The sequence below is a fragment of the Anolis carolinensis genome, chromosome 4, assembly GCF_035594765.1.
Source record: "Anolis carolinensis isolate JA03-04 chromosome 4, rAnoCar3.1.pri, whole genome shotgun sequence".
Classification (NCBI taxonomy): Eukaryota; Metazoa; Chordata; class Lepidosauria; order Squamata; family Dactyloidae; genus Anolis; species Anolis carolinensis.
Window position 1 is genome coordinate 182891717 of NC_085844.1, and position 21078 is coordinate 182912794.

The window sequence follows — 21078 nt, forward strand, 5'->3', positions numbered from 1 at the left end:
TTTGCTAGTTTTGTATAGGCAAGTTCATCTAGGTGGAGATAGTCCTCAAAGCATTGAGTACTTTAAAGTCTGAAGCCCAGCATGTAGATCTGGAAATGTCCCAGTAAGCAGTGCTGCTACTATGGTATTAGTGTAATATGTGTGTTCTTGTTCTCTGGCCCCAATGAAGATGAAAGCAAAATTCTGTATCCTGATAAAGTTTCATCTTTTCTCCAAAGCATCCCCCATAGAGAGCACAGCATAGCAGCCTAATTAGTAGCCTAAAAGGTGTCTGATTGCTAAGCATGGAAGCTCTATCTGACAAAGAGATGTTGTAGAACCTTAGAGACTAACTGAGCGAGTGAATTTCATGGTACAAACTTCATTACTAATGAGGTTAGTAGTGTAACTGAAAACTCCATGCATCTAAGAGAGTAAACTAAAGGTGCATATACACTATAGAATTAATGCAGTTTGACATTGTAACAGAGGCATCAACACCCGGTAGCAGAGAAGAGTAATAACTCTGACTCCTATGGTCTACTTTATTCCTAGGAGTCCATCCACACTACACTGTAAAACAGCGGTTCTCAACCTGTGGGTCCCCAGATGTTTTGGGCCCACAACTCCCAGAAATTCCAGCCAGTTTACCAGCTGTTAGGATATCTGGGAGTTGAAGGCCAAAATATCTGGGGACCCACAGGTTGAGAACCACTGCTGTAGAATGAATGCTATTTGATACCACTTTAATGGCCGTGGCTCAATGCTGTGGAATCCTGGGAGTCAGAATTTTGTAAGATCTTTAACTTGCTCTCTCAAACTACAAATCTCAGGATTCCATAGCATTGAGCCATGACAGTTATAGTGATATCAAACTACATTAATTCTAGATGAAACCTTAGTTTCCCTTACTCCTGCGCTTGAGAAAGAAGACTTATTCCACAAAAATGCACGTTATAATCTTTGTTGTCTCATTCTCTAACTTGTGATTACATCCTTTTACACATTGATACTTCACACTAACGTCTTTGATTTCTATCCGGCAAAGTTGGTCATTTGTAGTACTAAGTGTTCAGAAATTGGCACTCTCTCTAGGTGAAATACAGCAAAAAATTGAAATCCCATGTTCTGTAAAGAAGAGCAGCAGAAAGGGTGTTTTCATTGCTCTAAATGGTTTTGGTTTCAGTCACTGTGCCTGGGCCTCCTGCAATAGACTGGCAGGCAAAATCTCCCTTCAGCTGCTGCCTCTTCCTTACTCTGGAGGCAAAGTGCTCTTGGCAGCTTCCCTGCTTATCCAGCTGTTCCTGGAAAAGGTGTGAAGAGAAGCATCTCTGTCCATTTAGCCCACAGTAGGAGGGAGGGGGAAACAGTCAATGAAACTAAAGAATACAAACAAACTTGACCTAGGTTTGACAGGCAGTTTCATGAGAGGGAGTTGTTTCCAACAACATAATAAATGGACATCTCCAAATCTAAGCTAGCACTTGCCTAAGGCACATGGAAAACTATTGCTAAGTATGCTTTGGCCACATAATGAGAGGACAGGAAAGTTTGGAGAAGATAATGATTCTGGGGAAAATGGAAGGGAAAAGGAAGAGGGGCTGACCAAGGGCAAGATGGATGGATGGTATCCTTGAAGTGACTGGCTTTGATCTTGAAGGAGCTGGGGGTGGTGATGGCCGACAGGAAGCTCTGACATGGGCTGGTCCATGTGGTCACAAAGAGTCAGAAGCGACTGAACAAACAAACAAACAACAACAAAGTGGATGATGACAATGAGAGATTGAAATTGGCTCAAATTTCTTGCATGTTACAACTACCTACTGGCTGAGATTTGGCCACAGCTTTGTTTCAAAATCAGAAGAGGAAGTTGCTCAATGTTCCAGAGATCAGGAGGATGGAGCATTTTTTTCTCCGACTTGTTTAGGCACATATTAATCTGATGGAAGTCTGAGTCTGCATTTACTTTCTCTTACTGGTGAATTAGGAACCATGTGGCTTTCCATGTGTTGATGGACCAAGGTTCCTATTAAGCCTAGCTATATTGCCAGAGGTGAGGCCTCGCTGAAATTCCAGTCCACTCATATCCTAATGTCTGTAGGATAAGATGTTCCCCAGTCTTGACTCAAGAAGATAAAACACTCTTTAAACACCAATAAAACTATACATTGAAATGACATAATAAGTAAATGATGACGATACCTTACTAATTCCCACATTTTGGAGTCCCATCAGTAACCTGAGTAGACTGTAACATCAGTAGACTGTGATATTAATGATAATAATGCAAAAGCAAGATTTAAGGAGCAGTGCATCCTGATACTCAGTATGTGAAATTTCTGTGCCATGAAAATTGAAGTAAATTGTGGAGTAGAAATTCAATATTAAACTTTTAAAAGTATTCTAATGTGCTTCTCCCCATGAGAGGACAAATACATTATAAGGCTCTAAAACGTGCAGTTACGGTGTTGGACTACAACTCTGGAGACCAAGGTTCAGTTCCCCACTTAGCCATGAAAACCCACTAGGTGACTTGGGCAAATTACAGACTCTTAGCTCCAGAAAGCCTCATGATAGGTTCAGCTTATAGCCAACATGATTAGAATACCTTATATGAGAATACCATATATGTTTATTAATCTAAGCATGACAGTAAAACTGCATAGTTCTAGACTAATCTAAAATTCGCTGAATGCAAGATTTTATAACTAACTTTTAAAAGCACAGCAATTTGACTCAAATTCTGCTTTCTCCCAATTTCATTTTGCAAAAGTAAGCTATAGTACACTTAAAAAAAGAAAAATGTAGAACTGTTCTGGGACTGATTGGAATCACATGTTTATTGAGCTGTACATTAATAATGAAAATTATGCCTCAAAAGAGGTGATGATATCTGTGCAAGATAACAGTCACTGGTGCTAGGCAACGGTAGCTTTTCCTTGCTTCAACTGAATTATGTTGAACATTTGCAGAACCAGTTTTTCCCCCTGAAAAGTCTCCTCTAGACATAAAAAGTGTGTTGGCATTGAGGAGCAGATGCTTGACTCTTATGTTATTATACCTCTTTTCATTCCTTGTTCACACTATACTTATAATTCAACTATGTGGTTGATCTCTTTCTCTCATCCTCTTTGACTGGCATGTCTCTACAATTTGTTTCTACATGTAACTCATAATTTTCAAACATTTCACATTTGGTTTAGGACTCTTAATATATAACAAAATTAATTTAATTTTTTTCCAGAGATACCGATGCCGGGCTGACTAGCACCAAGTATCTCTGGCAAGTGAGGGACTGTACTGCTTCTGGGTCAGAGTTGTGAAACAACTGGAATGAGGAAAATGGGACTTAAACTTATATCTTTGTCTCTTTGTTCTTGACAGGGTCTCCTGGGCAGAAGGAGCTTGTTGATCAGATAAATATCCCAGAACAAGCACCACTGGTTGTAATGAGGCTTGTGGACGCTTTAGAGAAAGAAGGTAATAAGCAACTTTCTGCTGATATCATGCCTCCCACTTTCCTGTCCCATCCTTTGGCATTCTAAGCATCAGACAAGTATATATTCTGACTGAATATCTGTCCAGAACACAGAGTGCATATCTGATACGTAACAGAAAGGGACACCTTCACTAAAGTGAGATGTGGATGAAATAAAAGCACCAGTTTGTAGGACTCCCCTCCCTGTTTCTTTGGACCCTTCCACACAGCCATATAACTCGGAATTTCAAGACAGAAAATCCTACAATATCTGCTTTGAACTCAGAGTCCACACTGCCATATATTCCAGTTCAAAGCAGAAAATGTGTGATTTTATTCAGCTGTGTGGAAGAGGCCTTTAACATGAGAGCCATAAAGCAGACTGACAAAAGGCAGTACTTTTTCTCTCTAAGTCATAATCATTTCTACAACATGTATTGATCACCATGAACTTAGACACCTTTAATGGAAGAATTGAAAGAAATATAGGGAAGTTAAAGATATCAGCAACTGCCAAGAATGGTGTTATGTATTGCCTGCAGGATCAAAGGCAATAAGAGTCTGTATACTAGTTGTTGGGGAATGCTACCATAAGGGTGCTAGTGTGCTCCTATTCTGCATTGGTCTTCCCATCAGCAGCTAGTTATAAAGTGAGCACAAATCATCCTTTGGGCTTTGCTCAAGGATCATTATGTACAAGGACATAGTAAAATGGCATTCCTTATATTAAATGATGAATAGCTCAAGTGTTGGAGCAAGCTTGAGAAACCATGAAATTATTAAAGGTAACAGCAGGGTATCACCATAATGAAAACAAAATAAGGTTTCCTTTCTTTATGGATGAAGAACACATGAACATGGAGGGACAAGTGTACTACATAGATATTTTTAGTCTACTTTATCAATGCTCTTTCTCTGTTCTTAGAATTAAAGGGTCAACTCTTCCATGAAACAGAGATAAAGTCATAGTGAAGACCTCATGTAAAATTGTGGAGTGGAAGTTGGTGGGTTGTGCTCTCTCCAGAGGCCTGCTATGATTTTAAGAAGGCCTTATAGCCCTGCGATGGGGATCACTCTCTTTACAGTGCTATATTCCCACAGCAGCAAATGCCGTGATCTCTGAAATAGCCACTGCCCACTCCCTCCCTCTGTAGAGCAAGGATGAGCAACTTTGGGAGGCTAAAGAGTTATACTAGTGAAGCAAGAAAACTTCAGAGAGCTGCACTTTCCATTGCATCTCTCTTGCAAACAAATCAACATTTTGCCATTTTGGGACGATCCCTGGTCATGTCAGAAATGCTGTCCACAACCACTAGAGAAAATTTGGCCGATGGAATTGTGGGTCACAGCCTGCCTATCTATCCCTGCCTTAAAGTGACACATCCAATGAGTAGGCTCTCCAGGGAAATCATCCATCTTCTCCAAGGGAGGGGACTTCTCAGAGTGAGAGGTCTGGTGGACAAGCTTTCTGGAGAGCCATGCTGATTGCAAAAAAAAAAAAAAAGGCAGGTGGCATCGCTCTCATCTCAAGAAAGCTGCTCTGAGCTCCAAATGCCTCACTGAATGGGTTCTTCCTCAAAACAAAGAAGTGCAGGAGAGTTGTATGCGGAATAGCTTGCTGTTGGTGGACGCGATCTCATATTCACTGCTCCTGAAACAACAAAATGTCTTGAGTGAGCCCCAATGCCTAGAAAAGTATGAGCCAAAGGACTAAACAGTGTGCTGTTTTTGTGAAGGTTGCTGAAGTTAACAGTGAGTTGTCATTGACATTTCTTTTTATCATGGCCACACATACATGAAGCAGCCCACTCTTCAGGAAATCTCTAGCAGTAGTCACTCACCGCCTTTCAGATTGTTTGATGATTTAATGACATTTTGGATTTTTAAGATTATCATAAACCATTAAAAGTGCTGTTTCACATTTACAAGTGTAACATTTTGATGCCCCAGTTTGAAAACATCACTATCCATAAATATTGATGTAGTAAGTTAACAGGCAGCCACATTTTATTTGAATGAAGAGTTGTGGCAACTACAAAACATTTTTACTTGTGCAAGCATTAGGGCTTTTGAGGAGAATCACACTGCCGCTTTCTCTTTCTCTTCATTAGAGTCTCCCTCTGATCTTTTTCCATGTATCAAGCCTTTGTCTCCACCCTGTGGTGGGTACCATTCACATTATCTTTTTAATCAAATTCTTTATTGTAGAAATACGAGATTAAGAAAAATGAACCACCCTAGGCACATAATGGGTTATATACATATAATTATATTCATCATGGATTCCAATAACATTTTACAATTGTTTTCTCTGGGCATACATTCCTTCTATAGCTCATATTTTACTTTTCCATTTTCAATTACAGTATTAGCCTTTTTAATGTTTCTGCTCTTCCAAACACTGGACTGCCAATTACACTATGTAACACAATTTTTATTCCTGGGTTATACATTGGTTTTGTCATAAAAACATAGAAGAAAAATATTAAATCGCAAAAAAAATATGTTTTTGCGGAATATCCTGCTGCACATTTTGCTATAGTTTTTCAATGAATATCTCATAAAAGGTAAAGGTAAAGGTTTCCCCTGACATTAAGTCCAGTCGTGACCAACTCTGGGGTTTGGTGCTCATCTCCATTTCTAAGCCGAAGAGCTGGCGTTGTCCATAGACATCTCCAGGTCATGTGACCTGCTGGCCACATGACTGCATGGAGCGCAGTTACCTTCCCGCCAGAACGGTACCTATTGATCTACTCACATTAGCATGTTTTCGAACTGCTAGGTTGGCAGGAGCTGGGGTTAACAGCAGGTGCTCATTCTGCTCCCGGGATTTAAACCTGGGACCTTTCGGTCCGCAAGTTCAGCAGCTCAGCACTTTAACACACTTCGCCACGGGGGCTCCGAATATCTCATAGTCACAATCAATTCAACATAGTTTGTGGCAACCACAAAAACAAAGTTTCTGGTGTATAACAACTACTTTCCAAGCAAGTACCACACAATTAAATGGGAAATAACACTTTCAGACCAGGAACAGAACATCTTTCAAAATTTGTGTAATAGTGTTATTTTTGTAACTATAGTTGTAGTTCTTCAGATAATCTCCTCCATAAAGGAAAATAATTAGCAATGACAATTGAGTTGTGGAACAAAATGTTCTGGCATAGTGTTACTCCTTTGGGGAGTTCTAGGCACCTGCACCATTTCTTAGGATATTCCACTCCATCCTCACTTTCCTTCCTACAGCAAAGCTCAACAATCATTCGATGCCTGCTGAATACATTCAGTAATCAATCATTGGACTTATGGGGAGTCTTTTCCCCTTTGTGTGTGTGTGTGTGTGTGTGTGTGTGTGTGTGTGTGTGTGTAGTATAATCTGCATTTTTTTCATTTCTGCTGGAGGGTTCCCCCCTAAACCCAACTGATAGGGTGGTCCCATTGTGTGTGTACAGACCATTCACACACAGAGAGTGGGCTCACTGTATCTACAGGGGTTCAAATCTGGGATCCCCCACAGAAATTTAAAAAGCAGATGATAATGGCCAATATTGTTAAATAGGAGCAGCAATAATATGCACTCTTCGGCGCATCTGTGTTCATGTCCACATCATTTAGTAATATGGAGCATGACAATCTTTGGTCAGTTGAAATCTCTGTTCTGGAGCCAATAATTCTGGAGGACCCACTGTGGAGGAAGGGGAAGAGAAAGTATGGGGTGGGGAATGACTGTTTTTCAAACATCCACAAACCTAAGAAGTCGTCAGGTTACACCCTCTCATACATTAAGGATACTTTGGCTGCAGAATAATCAGCACTTTGACAGTGAGTGAACTATTATTACTATGCAGATATAAAAGTCTTTTTCTCTGTTTTGTTACATGTCCCCGAATCCCATATAGAGGGTTTTATTTTTATCCTGTTGTTTGTGTGAGAAAGAGAGTTTATGTGAAAAATGTCATGCTCCCTTTATAAATGCATTTCCTAATTTGTGCCTTAATGCACATTATCAAAAATGTTGGTGAAAGATAACCACAGAGTCATACCAGAGGACCTAGAGCAGTGGTTCTCAACCTGGGGTCCCCAGAAGTTTTTGGCCTTCAACTCCCAGAAATCCCAACAGCTGGTAAACTGGCTGGGATTTCTGGGAGTTGTAGGCCAAAAACATCTGAGGACCCACAGGTTGAGAACCACTGACCTAGAGATTCCTGAAGCGATGTTCTCTGAGGTTAAACAAAAGCACTTCTTTATTTAGGGCTTTTTTGTGATGACCATGTTTCCCTAAGCCCTACAAAAGCAGAAGACCTCTTGTATTACTTATATAATATTTATTGTTCATTCAAAAACATTTGACTCCTTATTCATGTTGCATTTGCAGGCTTAGATAGTGAAGCTCTTTACCAAGCCCCTTCAGGATCTTTCTGGGATCCTCAACTAAAACAGTCTCTTCTGACAGGTAAGACAGGACTACAGTATGTTATATAATGTCTTTGTGCTGTTGGAAACAACCAGGAAAGTCATATTTGCAATGGCTTGTTGAATGACTAGAATAATCTCGTAATTGTGTGAGTGCCGGATAGTAAATCATTTTAACCTAGATTTCTAACCTCCAAGGACTGGAGCTGGAAAAGATTTTCAATGAGTGGGGCACCTGGATTGTGAAGATGGGTCAAAGTTATGTTTACTTTAAAGAAGAACCAACAAACTTCATCCCACCAGGTGTTGATGGAGTACAACTCTCAGCATTCCTTGTCATTGCCTATGTTGGCTTGGGCTGGTGGGAGCTAACAACAACCTCTGAAGATCTCTACACATTGCCTAGTCTTGCTTTGAAACACAGTGAACTGTCTGGACCGATGGGCTTTGCTAGCCAAACAAGAGTTTGCTAGGGCTTTTGCAGAGTTCATGTGAGTTGGAAAGCAGCATTTTGAAGTTGGTTGCATTGTTTTAAGAATGTGGCTTTGTTATACCACATGGCCACCTAAAAAGAAGGTAACTCATTGGACATAACAGCAATACAGGTTGAATATTCCTAATCCAAAATGCTTGGGACCAGAAATATTTTGGATTTTGGATCTTTTGGGATTTTGGAATACCAAACATTATTAATATGTACATATATATACAAAGTGAAGTATCTTGGAAGTCGGACTCAAGTCTGAAAACTAAATTTATTTGTCATATACACTATATACATGTAACTTGACAATAATTTTGTACACAATATTTTAAATAATCTTGTGCATTAAGCAAAGTATGTGTGCACCAAACCATCAGAAAGCAAAAGTGTCATAAAATAATAATAATAATAATAATAATAATAATAATAATAATAATAATAATAAACACAATTATTTATATCCTGCCACCATCTCCCCGAAGGGACTCCGGGAGGCTTACATGACACTCCAGGGTGCACATATGACATACATTGGGTAAAAACAGTACAAAAGTATAAAACAAGTCACATAAAATTATAACAATAACCCCTGTCAACACATATAGCATTATCTCAGTGACCCATGTGGAAAATCTCGGATTTTGATATATTTTGAATTTCAATACCGTGTAAAGGATACTCAGTGCAATACTATCCCTCTATCCGCAGGGGATATGGTCATGGATGCATTTTTTTCATGTCAGGAGCGACTTGAGAAACTGAAGAAAATGGATGCATGAAACCATAGATCATATGAAACTCAATTGAAATATGGGACTTCTGGCCAAATAATATCATAGCTATGCTGGAGGACCTAGTAAATGCCTAAGCAGGACATATTTTGTTGGCTGTAGATAAACAAAACTGCATTTAACTAGTGCTGCAGATACAGGAGTTGTACTGTACTTCATTTTAATGTTTTATTATGATTTCAGCAGCTTCCAAATTTTTGGGAATCTCTTTGGATCTCATTCTTGGAGAAAGACAGCACATAAATAATAAAAAACTGTGTCTTTCATGCCCCATAATGGATAAAAAGCAGAGTTCACATATCCTGCAGCACTTTTTGCTCTTTGCAACATCATGATCTTCTTCCATCAAGTATTTATTCCTTATAGTCTTTTTAAATAAAGCTTGCAAAACAAAATCCTTCAAACTATCACCCTCCTGCGCTTTGCATTTTCTGCTAAATTTTTCAACAAAAGAGAGAACTTGGACAGGTTCTTTTTTCAAAGATGACAGCTCCTGATATTCCCAGGGATTCTGAGAGTTTTAACATTCGAAAATATTGAGTCTATGGAGTGGGGTGAGGGTGGAAAGGTGGTGATGTAATGTACTCACAGAAGCTGCCCTGCATATTGTGGACCACCAGATGGCACTGTGGCACCAGGCAGCGTGGCAGCCAGGTCTGTCCCTGTTTGAGGGTGTCAGTAACAATGGGATGCTTCAGAGCAGCCTGCTCCGGCCACTGCACCCCCCTCTTACCTGGGCTGGTTCATCTGTGCTCTATTGCCTTTGAGCAAATGCTGTTTTGCAGCGATGGGGAGGATGCAATGTCAGACTCTCAAGCAGCCAGACTCTCTGACAGCACCAACCCAGAGGCTGTCACGCCAGGACGGGTTGCTATGGAGAGGAATCTGACGGGATATCTATATAAAGAAACATGAGCTCATCCATTCTCAGCAGAACGAAGAAACCGAGTCCCAAGATACCTCATTGTCTGCAGTGAGGCACGCAGCAGCAGCGAAAACGTTCTCACATTCAAGAGGAGACAAAGTGTCTTATCTCATCTGCAAACCAAACCAAACCACACAGGACTTTCCACACTAGACTGGTACTCTTGGAAGCCTCTGTCTCAAGGTGTATTTACACTGTAGAATTAATGCAGTTTGACACCACTTTAACTGCCTTGGCTCAATGCTATGAAATCAGAGTTGTGGTTTTACAAAAGTCTTTGGTGCCTCACCAAACTACAATCCCCATGATTCCATAGCATTGAGCCATAGCAGTTAAAGTGATGACAAACTGCATTAATTCTACAATGTAGATACACCCTGATATGTGGCTTTGGTTATAGGCCTGCCACTAAGATTTTAGAAGGCACTCAAATGTACCTCCCACTCCCCAAACTAAGGGGGCACTCTGTACTTCTTAGGGACCACTGCTCAACATTGGCATAACAATGAAACAATTGTTACATAAAGACATCCACTTAAATTTGAACATTCATTTGAAGGACTGGCATTCTGACTCATTGTTTTTCTTAAACAAGTCTAAAGGTTTCCCCTGATGTTAAGTCCAATCATGACCGACTCTGGGGGTTGGTGCTCATCTACATTTCTAAGCCGAAGAGCCAGCAGTGTCCATAGACATCTCCAGGTCATGTGGCTGGCATGACTGCATGGAGCACCGTTACCCTCCCACTGGAGCGGTATCTATTGATCTACTCACATTTGCATGTTTTCGAATTGCTAGGTTGGCAGGAGCTGGGGCTAACAGTGGGCGCTCATTCCGCTCCTGGGATTTGAACCTGGGACCTTTTGGTCCGCAAGTTCAGCAGCTCAGTGCTTTAACACACTGTGCCACCAAGGGCCCCCCTTAAACAAGTCTAGCCTGCGCAATATAGTGGTTTGAGTATTGAACTAGAACTCTGTAGACCAAGATACAAATCTCCACTTCTCCATGGATAACCCATTGGGTAATCTTGGGCAAGTCATGAAACCAAAGAATAATCTCCTCTGAACAAGTCTTGCCTAGAAAACCCTGTGATAATTTCGCTTTAGGGTCTCCATAAACAGTTTGAAGACACACAGTAACAACAGTTAACAACTGTTTAACAACTGTTTAACAACAGTTAAACTATTTTTGATCTTTTTTCATCCGGCTTTTTGTCCCAACAATTTTGGAGGTACAGGCACAATCCAAAACTCCACAAAGAGTAATAATGAAAAAGAGTGATAATAAAAATACTGATCTCGAACAAACTAAATGCACAGCATGTAGGCTATTCCTTACTGCTTTGCTCCTCCTTTCTAAATGGATGATGAAAAAGAGTATACACCTCATTTATAATAAGCCAGCATAATTCAGAAATTCTAGTTTATTATTGCATGTGAATACAATGTGTCTGGGGTAGCTTATGGGGCACATGCCTCAGTCACATCTCATTTGAATGACATGCTCTGTGTGGAACTAACATTTTAAAAAGGCTCAGAAACTGTAGCTGGTATAAAGCACAATAGCTATTTTGGGGCTGAAGTTGTATACCCTCCAAATGTTGCAGTTTTGCAAGGACAATCCCGATTTGTCCTACTTTTTCAGCTGTTTTTAAATTTTCCCATTTTTCTCTCCTCAGTCCACTTTCTGTCCTTTGTCCTCACCTTGCTTTGGTTGCTAAAAACGGATTGCCAAGTCCAAAAGTACTTCACACGTGACTCCTCAATAGGGAAATGGGAAATGAGCATAGAGTATTGTCCTTCCCAGTAGGCCCAGACAAAAGCAAACTGTGGCAACCTTTCATACCTTGTGTGTTATTCCTCATTAATAACTTTTGTCATTTTGAGCATATTCTGATGTTGCTTGGCCACACCATATTTTGGTTTTCATTTGTGAAATGTAGATGTATGGAGTTGGCTAGACCTGGTTTATATTCATCTTCCTTGTTCATAAGAAAGAGGGTGTAGACTTGTTTTCTGCTGCCTTTAAAACTAGAACTAGGAGCAATGGGTTCAGATGACAGGAAAGGAAATTCCACCTGAACATTAGGAAGAACTTCTTGACCATGTAAGCTGTTCAACAGTGAAACTGTCTGCCTCAGAGTGTGGTGGAAGATGCTTCTTTGGAAAAGTTTAAATAGAGGCTGGATGACCATCTGTCAGGGATGCTTTGATTGTGCTTTTCCTACATGGCAAGGGGTTGGACTAGATGGCCCATGTGGTCTCTTCCAACTCTATTATTCTATGATTCTATTCATATGAAAATCATTTGGGCATCTATATGATTGGTTGACACTTGTCAATACTACCCTCAAGGGAAAATGAAGAAATGTGTTCAAATCACTTAGGATATACTCCCAACACAATGTTTAGAAGCAGCTGGGATAGTTTGTGGGATAATTCCTGCCACTAGATGCTTATAGAAATGTTTTGTTCAAAAATGCCGTGCATGCAACCTGCTTGGCAAGATTATGTGAGCTCTAGTGGTAGTATCATGGACAGTTTGTGGTCTTCAGATAGTGAAAGTTATTTTCATAAATGCTTTCAAAATAATGTAGCCACAAGAATCTGTTAAATTGCAAAGATCTCATGATGAAATTGAGCCCCGGTTTGCTTTTTAATGAAGCTGAATCTGGTTCATTTCAGTTTTGCACAATTTGTGTAGCTGATTTCCACTTTGATATGCAAGGCAACTGAAATAATTAAAGTAGACATGGATGAATCCAATGAATTTTGACCTTGTTAAGTAAGAAAATGAAATGGATTCAGAGAAGGTGAATTGTGTGTGAGCACTCACTCTGAGAGGCAACATGAATTTTCCATGGTCAAATTGGATTCAAAATTATAGGCATCCTTTTTATGGCATCAAAATTTCACTTCTGATCAACCTGTAGGCTTTGCACGGGCAAAACAGCGCCCCCGAATGACTGACACATACTTATTCTCTTTCACACACACACACACTTCTTTTGCAGTAAGAGGACAGCAACATCTTGTGTATAGTTTCACATTTAGCACTTTGAACTATGTGCACAAATTCTTTATTCCAAATAGTTACAAAATAGAATTGTTTGACACGTATTGCTGCAAAATTTACAACAGGTACTGGAGATAGGCCCTATCTACACTGACTATTTAATACAGTTTCAAACTGGTATTGGAGAAAGTAGATTCCCTGTACATAGGATTACATAGGAAATCCTGGAACCAGTAGATATTCCAGTCCTTTGTTCCATCCCCCCCCCCCCCCCGGCTCTCTCTCTTGGATATGCAATCCATTAAAAATGTTTCAAAAGTCATTACAAAATGGGATGGGCTCTGGCACTTCATTTCTAAAGTATCATTAGTGAAAAATTTGTTACTATAATGAGAATAACGAAATTTTGTTACTATTTTGTTATAGTAATTGTGCATAATTACTATAATTGGGTAAATTTCAGGGGTTCCTTTCTCCCTCAGTTTAACAGCTATTGATACTTACTACAATGCTAGAACACAGTTGCCACTGTTAGCGCAGCAAATTTCAGAACGTTTCGCTCATCCATGGATATTTACTACTGTAAGCAAAGTGCCATTTGAGATGTCTGCTATTTGAATTAAATATGTGTTGGTTCTTTGTTGCATCATTCCAAATGACCACTGTTTTGAAAAGTGGAGAAGGTGTAGCTGAACACTGAGAGACAATGGTTTTAAGATGAAAATGAGATAAGTTGTTTTCTCTCAGCTTCATTGTCAGTTTTCTTCCTTCTCAGCCATGTCCCCACAAGATGACTCATCTAGAATTCATGAACCAGCAAAGTGTTTTTGAGCTATAAATCGGCATGAAAATTATGTGTACTGTAAATTCTATAATAATTTGGAGCCCTCAGCCCTACTAGAAAAATTGTGGCATTTGAGAAACCTTGATAATTTTAGTTATTTTAATTGGATAATGATCCTCTGTAACTAGCATTTTGGGAGACGTTCAAGGCACATAGTTGGGCCCTGGTGTGAGCCAAAGTGCCTGGGATATATTTCTGAGCCCTTGCATGAATGAGACTGCCTTATTGTCTCTCTGGAATATGGATTATAATAATTACTCAAGTTTTCTCTGTCTTTAGCAAGGCATTGGTTTGATTCCCTAGGTCCAATCTTACAATGGAACTAGAAAAGATGTTTACACTTGTGGCTGATAATGATATGCGTGTAATTGCAGAACAATTTCACATCCGAGGCACAAAATAAAGATGTCACACACTCTGATAAACAGTATGTGTGTTGCATCTCTTCAGCAATAGCTAGGTGTGAGCCTGGCATTCACAGTTGAGAGGTGGAAGGTGATAACAATAGAAGGAAGTAGCCACTGAATCCTGCATTGCTTAGCAAGAATTTCTGAAATAAAAATGCATGGATAGTTGTAAGTCTCTGGATCTCCAATCAGAATCCTGTTTTACCAAAAGGCATGGTCTAACCAATGTATATATGATTCCTGTTTGTGACAATGTATAAATTTTAATGCTGTGGAGCCTCCAATGGCGTAATGGGTTAAAGCCTTGTAACCTGAAGGTTGGGTTGCTGACCTGAAGGCTGCCAGGTTCGAATCCCACCCGGGGAGAGCGCGGATGAGCTCCCTCTATCAGCTCCAGTTCCATGCGGGGACATGAGAGAAGCCTCCCACAAGGATGGTAAAAACATCAAAAACATCTGGGCATCCCCTGGGCAACGTCCTTGCAGACGGTCAATTCTCTCAGACCAGAAGTGACTCAGGTTACTCCTGACACGAAAAAAAATGCTGTGAAAAAAGGAATCCCATACCTCTTTGTACAATCGCTCACCTTCAATGTACAATAGTCAGGGGAGAGGGGTCACAGGCTGATCCCCTACCTGGATTTCTAATTGATTGCAGTGATCCAAGAAGATCAACTATGATCAACCCAGCCAAATACTTTACAAATTGCTAAACGAGAAAGGCCATGTGTGGGCCTATCACTAGTGCTAGAGAAGAGAAGGAAATGGTGGATTCTTTCATTGTCCAAAACTCACATTAACTTAGCTATGCAGTGCAAAAGGGTAATAGGACACTGGTTTCAAAAAGAAAAGAAAGGGAAGATCTTTTTGTAACTTCTTCCAGTTTCAGGAAGGAAAATAGTTGTGTAAAATTATGGGCCACATTCTCTGATAGAGAAAAAAAATCTTCAAATGTTTCTATAGGATGGAGTTGTATTAGTAACAACATGGCTTCTGTGGTTTGCCTAACATTTTCTCTCCCCTCCTGTGCTTCTTCTTTTAGTAGACTGACAGCAATTTTGCACACAGACACCCACAATGCCTTAAGCAACCAAGTATAATCCTGGGTATATAAAAGTATAAAATATAAAGTATAAAATCACCTCCTGGATGATTGTAATGTGACAGTTGGATGAGACTTCGACCTATGTCCAGGGACCATGGAAAAAGATGGGGTATAGCTCACATTTGCTTTCTTCTTTCTAGAACTGGTGTAAAATGTATTGAACTAGGAAGAAGGAAAACATGAAAAAATAGTTTACAGCATCAAGTGATCATGAAAAAGTTTATTTGTACCAACATTCAATTGCCACTGTTACTGGTCCTGTCAAGCATGGACAAAACTTTGGAAGCTGGTGGCTCTGATATCCAGAAGGCCATGGATCTGCTCTAGATTTTAGTCTGGGTTTAGAGGAGCTCTCCAAGGTGCTAAACCTATTTTGGTGATAGAGTTTGGCATCTTGGGCAGGTCCTTTCAAACCAAAGCCCAGAAGTGATTCATTGCTAAATTTCCATCAGAGCCACCAGCCTCCACTGAGTTGAAGTCCATAATCTATCAGTAATTTATATTAGCCTTTGTGAAATTTGGGGACTCTTGACTGCTATTAACCTTATGATTGGTTTAAGGACTTTAAAGCATTCAGAAGATGTAAGTGTAGGATGTGAAGTACATGAAGGGTATTCTGTTTTCTTTCTACTGAACGTTTTCTCTTCTTTATCATATGTGCCTTTCCAGTATTCCTTTCCACCAGCAGAGCCTAATACAGCACCCCTAATGATCCCCATTGTTCAACAAACAAAATAATATTTTGTGATCTGAATCAAAACTAGCATGTGTTTATGCTAGTTTCAGGATATCCCTCTCTAGTGCATAGTTTGGGAGCTTGTGTGTGACATTACCCTAGCAGATGGCATCTGACCTTGCATTCAAGGGGTGAATGGCTCGGCATCCTATGACATGGTTCCAGAGGTATTTGAGCCCTTGCAGTGATGTAGAGGAACTAGCAGAATATCAGATGGAACTTACAGGAGGAAATGAAAGTTTTAATGAGTGAGTAACGGCTTCCAGAAGCTGGCAAGCAGAGATGAAGTGTAAAATTAGATTGGATGCTGGAGGATGAAAGCCCTGTTCATCTCTGCCTCTTGGGGGCACAACAAGGACAGACTTCATCAACGTGTTGTCTATAAATACTGTCTCTCTTCCCCACTTGGAGATAAGCAGACCAATTTTCCAGACATAAGCAATTTAATAAGAAGCTCTCAGGTTCCATTTGGATGCAGAAGTAAGCTCACAGCCTCGTATATAATACGATAGTAACTTCTTTGAGTGCAATTCAAGTAAGAACAGCAATGGGGTCCAGGGACTATGGTCAAGTCAGTTTTCTGTGGTGCTTGAGCTGATTTTGTTAAATAAGCACAAGCAGAGACATGATGGGAAATTATGTGTTGTCTTTTTCTTTGTCAGAAATGGGGCCACAATGCAGAAGAATGAGTTGAACTAGCCTTTTGCACTTGTACTGTTTCCTCAGTATCATCCACTCTCATTCCAAGATATTATTTACTCTGTAGATAGTAAAATGTATGGACATGCGGGTACAATGTTGGCTTCCATGTCAGTGGGGTATCACAAAAATATGTTCAGATCCTTGAATACATGTTATGTATGTGCATTATATTCAATTACAGGTTTTTCAAAATCCTGCCCCCCGCGCCGCCCCACCCCCCCAAAAAAAATCCAGAACAACTTGGATAAGGGAAACTCAGCACATATTTGGAACTTGCATTAACTGGGCTGGAACAACACAAATGTTGCCAGGTTATTTTGAAAGCTACCCAAGAAGTGCAGGGGGGAAAAAAGCTAACAGCAACATTTGACAGAAAAAGTAGTTCATTACACATTAATACAGTAATTACTACATAGCATTAATGTGCAATGAACTACTTTTTCTGTCAAATTTGTTGTATAACATGATGTTTTGGTGCTTAATTTGTAAAATCATAACCTATTTTGATGTTTAATAGGCTTTTCCTTAAACCCTCCCTATTATCCCACATATTTGCTTATCCAACGTTCTGCCAGCCCGTTTATGTTGGATAAGTACATACTCTACTGTACATACATAATGAGATATCTTAAAGCTAAAACCCAGTCTAAATATAAAATTCATATAAGTTTCATATACAGATTGCATACAGAGCCTGAAGGTAATTTTATACACAATCAAAAGAAAGCAAAAGGGTGACAACTTCAACCTCCCATGTGAACAAAGTTGGATTTCATATTTCAAAATTTCAGATAAGGAATACAGCTTATATTATGAAAGGCCTATTTCTGTCTAAAACTCTAGGGGATCATTGCCCTCAGGTTTAAACTTTCTGTTGTGTCTCATGTACAGGTGAGCATTATTTCTTTTTAAAAAATTCATGATTAACTGTGCCAGGGCTCAGCCAGTTCCCACTGTACTCAGTGGGTTGAATTAAACCTCCCTTAGCCAGTTTTTCTGTAACCAGTTTTTCTGCACACATACACACACCCCAATTGGGTACAAAGAGGGAACTGCCGTAGCCATAAATGTATCCCATGGGGTTGCTATCATAGCCATACTCTCCATTTCATTTCATAGGTGAAAACTAGAAAACATGTCTAGAGCAGCATCAGAGTGTGGTCAAGATGGCAGAAGTTATCCATGAGTAGGAACATTCGCTTGGAGAACCTGCAGCAGGACTAATCCGTTGAGAAACACACACACACATATACAAAGATGTGCATGTGCTACACACACATTTTTTGTATCCCCAAAATATACACACCTTTTAACAGCTAATAGTTCTTATGGCAATTATTTGAAGGTTAGGTAAATTGAAGAATAGATATTATAAGAATGAGTTAATCTGAATTAGAAATTCATTCTAAATTATGATTTGATGTTAGGTGTTTGAATGGTCTTTTCTGCAAAGCTATGCATTGCTTGTGTTATCAAAGCACAAAGTTGCAAACATCACAAAGTTTTTCTTATAATTTTATGAGAATTCTCTGTTAAGGGTGTATACATTTTGGAGTGGTGTGACAAATATCTGGAATGATACATTGTTAAGTATCTATACATTTTTTGGGATGGCCTATATATAGCTAAGGTATGTACAGCTTTTCGGCAATTTGTTGTTTAGTAACTGCTTTATTTAATTAATTGTAGAAGGTTGAGATGAGGCATCTATATTATTTACAAACCTATCTGTACTTCCAGAATGGTAAGGGGAATGGTTTAAAAGAAAGATAATGAAATTTATCTTTGCCTTTGACATGTCATATTGGATGCATGGGGAGAGAACCTTTTTTGGGACACATTCTTGTTATTATTGTGTTATTTGTAGCTTGTGAGTAGCAAGCATTGTAAATTAATAATGTATCACTCATGAAAGCAAATGAATAAGTAACATACTGTGGTTTTTGAATAACATTCAGAGCTCTGATCAGAGGCTGCTGCATCTTTCCAAACTGTCTTTCTTCCTTTTCAACTATGGTACTTTCCTATGGGAAGTCAGCAAAACATCTTCTGTTAGTGACTACCTTATCCCACAACACATCTTTCAAAAGATACTACATATAGGATCCTTTCTGAGATGCATTGTGGGATGAGATCATTCCTCATGGAGCTATAAGATTGTTCTTGCAGCTATTGGGAAACAAAAACAATCTAAAGCAGAGATTGAGAGGATACAAAGCTTTTGAAGGTTTGCAGTCTCTGACCCTCAAAGAGTGCTTCTAATCCATCCAGCTTCTCTCTCACACACACACACACCCGTTTCCCTGTGCTGCCTCTTTCCCTAAAAATGTTTACAGGAAAGGACCTGAGAACATTCTGTGATGCTCTCCTACAAACCATGTTCATTTCTGCCTCTTGGGGGCATGACAAGGATGGACTTCATCAGTAGGCTCGCGCGCGCGTGCACGTGTGTGTGTGTGTGTGTGCACATATGGTGCTTCCCCCACTTGGAGAAAAGTAAACATAAGCAATTTAATGAGATGCTCTCAAGTTCCATTTGGATGTAAAAGCTATGCCACAGTCTATAATCTTGTGCTAACCTCAGTGAATGCAATTCAAGTAAGACTTTTCGAGTCTATTATACATTTCTTTTCCCTTGGGGTAAGGTAAGAAGATGTGGGAAAACTGCATTTCAAAAAGCCTTATGTATCTAACTAGTACTGTAGTATGACAGTGAAAGCTAGCAGTATTGATCAACTGTCTCTTGGGCATTATCTTTGAAACAGCCAGGAGTGTTTTGCAGATGTGTGTGTTTATGCATGTCTGTTCAAATATAATTACAGAAGGCCCTTCACTTTTGTGGGGTTTAGGGAAACAGGACCCCTAAATCCCAATTTTTTTAACCTGAGAGAACACCTCTCTAGGAATCCCTTGATCTTCCAAGGAGAAGGTTAGCACAGAATTGTACTGAAGGAAATGTTCTCTCTGAGATTTCTGTGTCTTCCAGGCAACTCTACAGTTGCTTTCTGGTGGAAGTTGACCATAACATACCCTGAAGGGCCTAGAAATTCCTAAAGAGAGCATATTAATCAAAACCATGAATAATAAAATCTTCACAAATTAAACCTGCATATTTATTTATTTCGTGTCAAAAGAATTGCATAATAAATAGGTTTAAAAATGATAAAATAAAGGAATCACAAACAGCTAAATAATTTTGGACCAAAAGCAGGCAACAGCAATCGCATTGTCCATAGCTTTAAACAACTCCTCCTCCGTGCATGAGGCAAGGCATTGTGGGCAAGCATATATATGAGGAGTTGTTTGTTCAGCTCCACAGTCACACAAGGTGGAAGATTTCTCCAGGTAGTGCCATCTTACCAGGTTGTCTTTTGATCTGCCCACTCCACTTCTCAGTCTGTTTAGGGACTTCCAAGTTGCCCATTCTTGGTTTGCCCCTGGAGGCAGACCCTCATGGGTTTAAAAGCAACCCAAAAGCATTGCATTACTTTTAAACCTGCATATGGTGAAGGACAACAGTATATGCGGGCACAGATTTTACTATGTGTTGTTGTAGTTTAGCCAGATGCTGACTGTGAGTGGATGGTTTTGAGGACTGATGGGAAATGAGGGGATTTTAGAACAGGATTCTGCTGTGGAAAGAGACCAGAGAGGGAAGCAGCTTCTGAACCAGACGATAAGGAGATCCTTTGCCCTAATCATTCCTTAGCAACACAAGATAAGGAACTGCAAGAGAGTGAAGCTTCTCATGAGAGGGAAGTTTCCCCTGGGAACACACCTGTTATTGATAGTAGGAGTCTGAAGCTCAATTCTAGTGGGGGAAGGAGCGAAGCTCCTGAGGTCAAACCAAATTCATGAAAAGACCTTTTAGCCTCAATGCAGATGCTAATGACGTGATTTCATGTCTTGTGGTCCTTAAATAAAAAGGGTGTTTTCATTAAAGGCAGATCAGGCAATGTCACTGAACAAGTGAGGATCTCAAGTCTTGTTTCTAGTTCATGTCTAGTTCAAGATTTGAAGAGTTTGGATGCATAGCATAAGAAGTTTTTATAGTCTGGCTTTTGGATTCATGTTCATGTTTTGGTCCTTGTTTCTCTGGATATACTTTCATGTTAGATTTTGAGATATCTGTACCTTGTTCCCTGAAACAGCTTTGAACTGTTTTGATTATTACCTTTGGATTGTTTTTCTATTGCCAGT

General features: G+C 39.7%; 1 protein-coding gene and 1 long non-coding RNA gene across 2 annotated transcripts in view; one reads left to right on the top strand and one right to left on the bottom strand.

Annotated features, from left to right (window-relative positions):
- pik3r3 (phosphoinositide-3-kinase regulatory subunit 3) overlaps positions 1-21078 on the top strand; it is a 321047-nt gene that overhangs the window by 29344 nt on the left and 270625 nt on the right. The window contains exons 3-4 of the mRNA XM_003220270.4: positions 3364-3459; positions 7833-7910. Coding sequence (XP_003220318.2) covers positions 3364-3459; positions 7833-7910 — 174 coding nt within the window. The remainder of the gene's footprint in view (positions 1-3363; positions 3460-7832; positions 7911-21078) is intronic.
- Positions 2802-10015, bottom strand: LOC134298381 (uncharacterized). Its single transcript, XR_010005428.1, has 2 exons — positions 9879-10015; positions 2802-5108 (listed from the first exon to the last, which is right to left on the bottom strand). It is a non-coding gene; the product is annotated as an uncharacterized LOC134298381 (long non-coding RNA).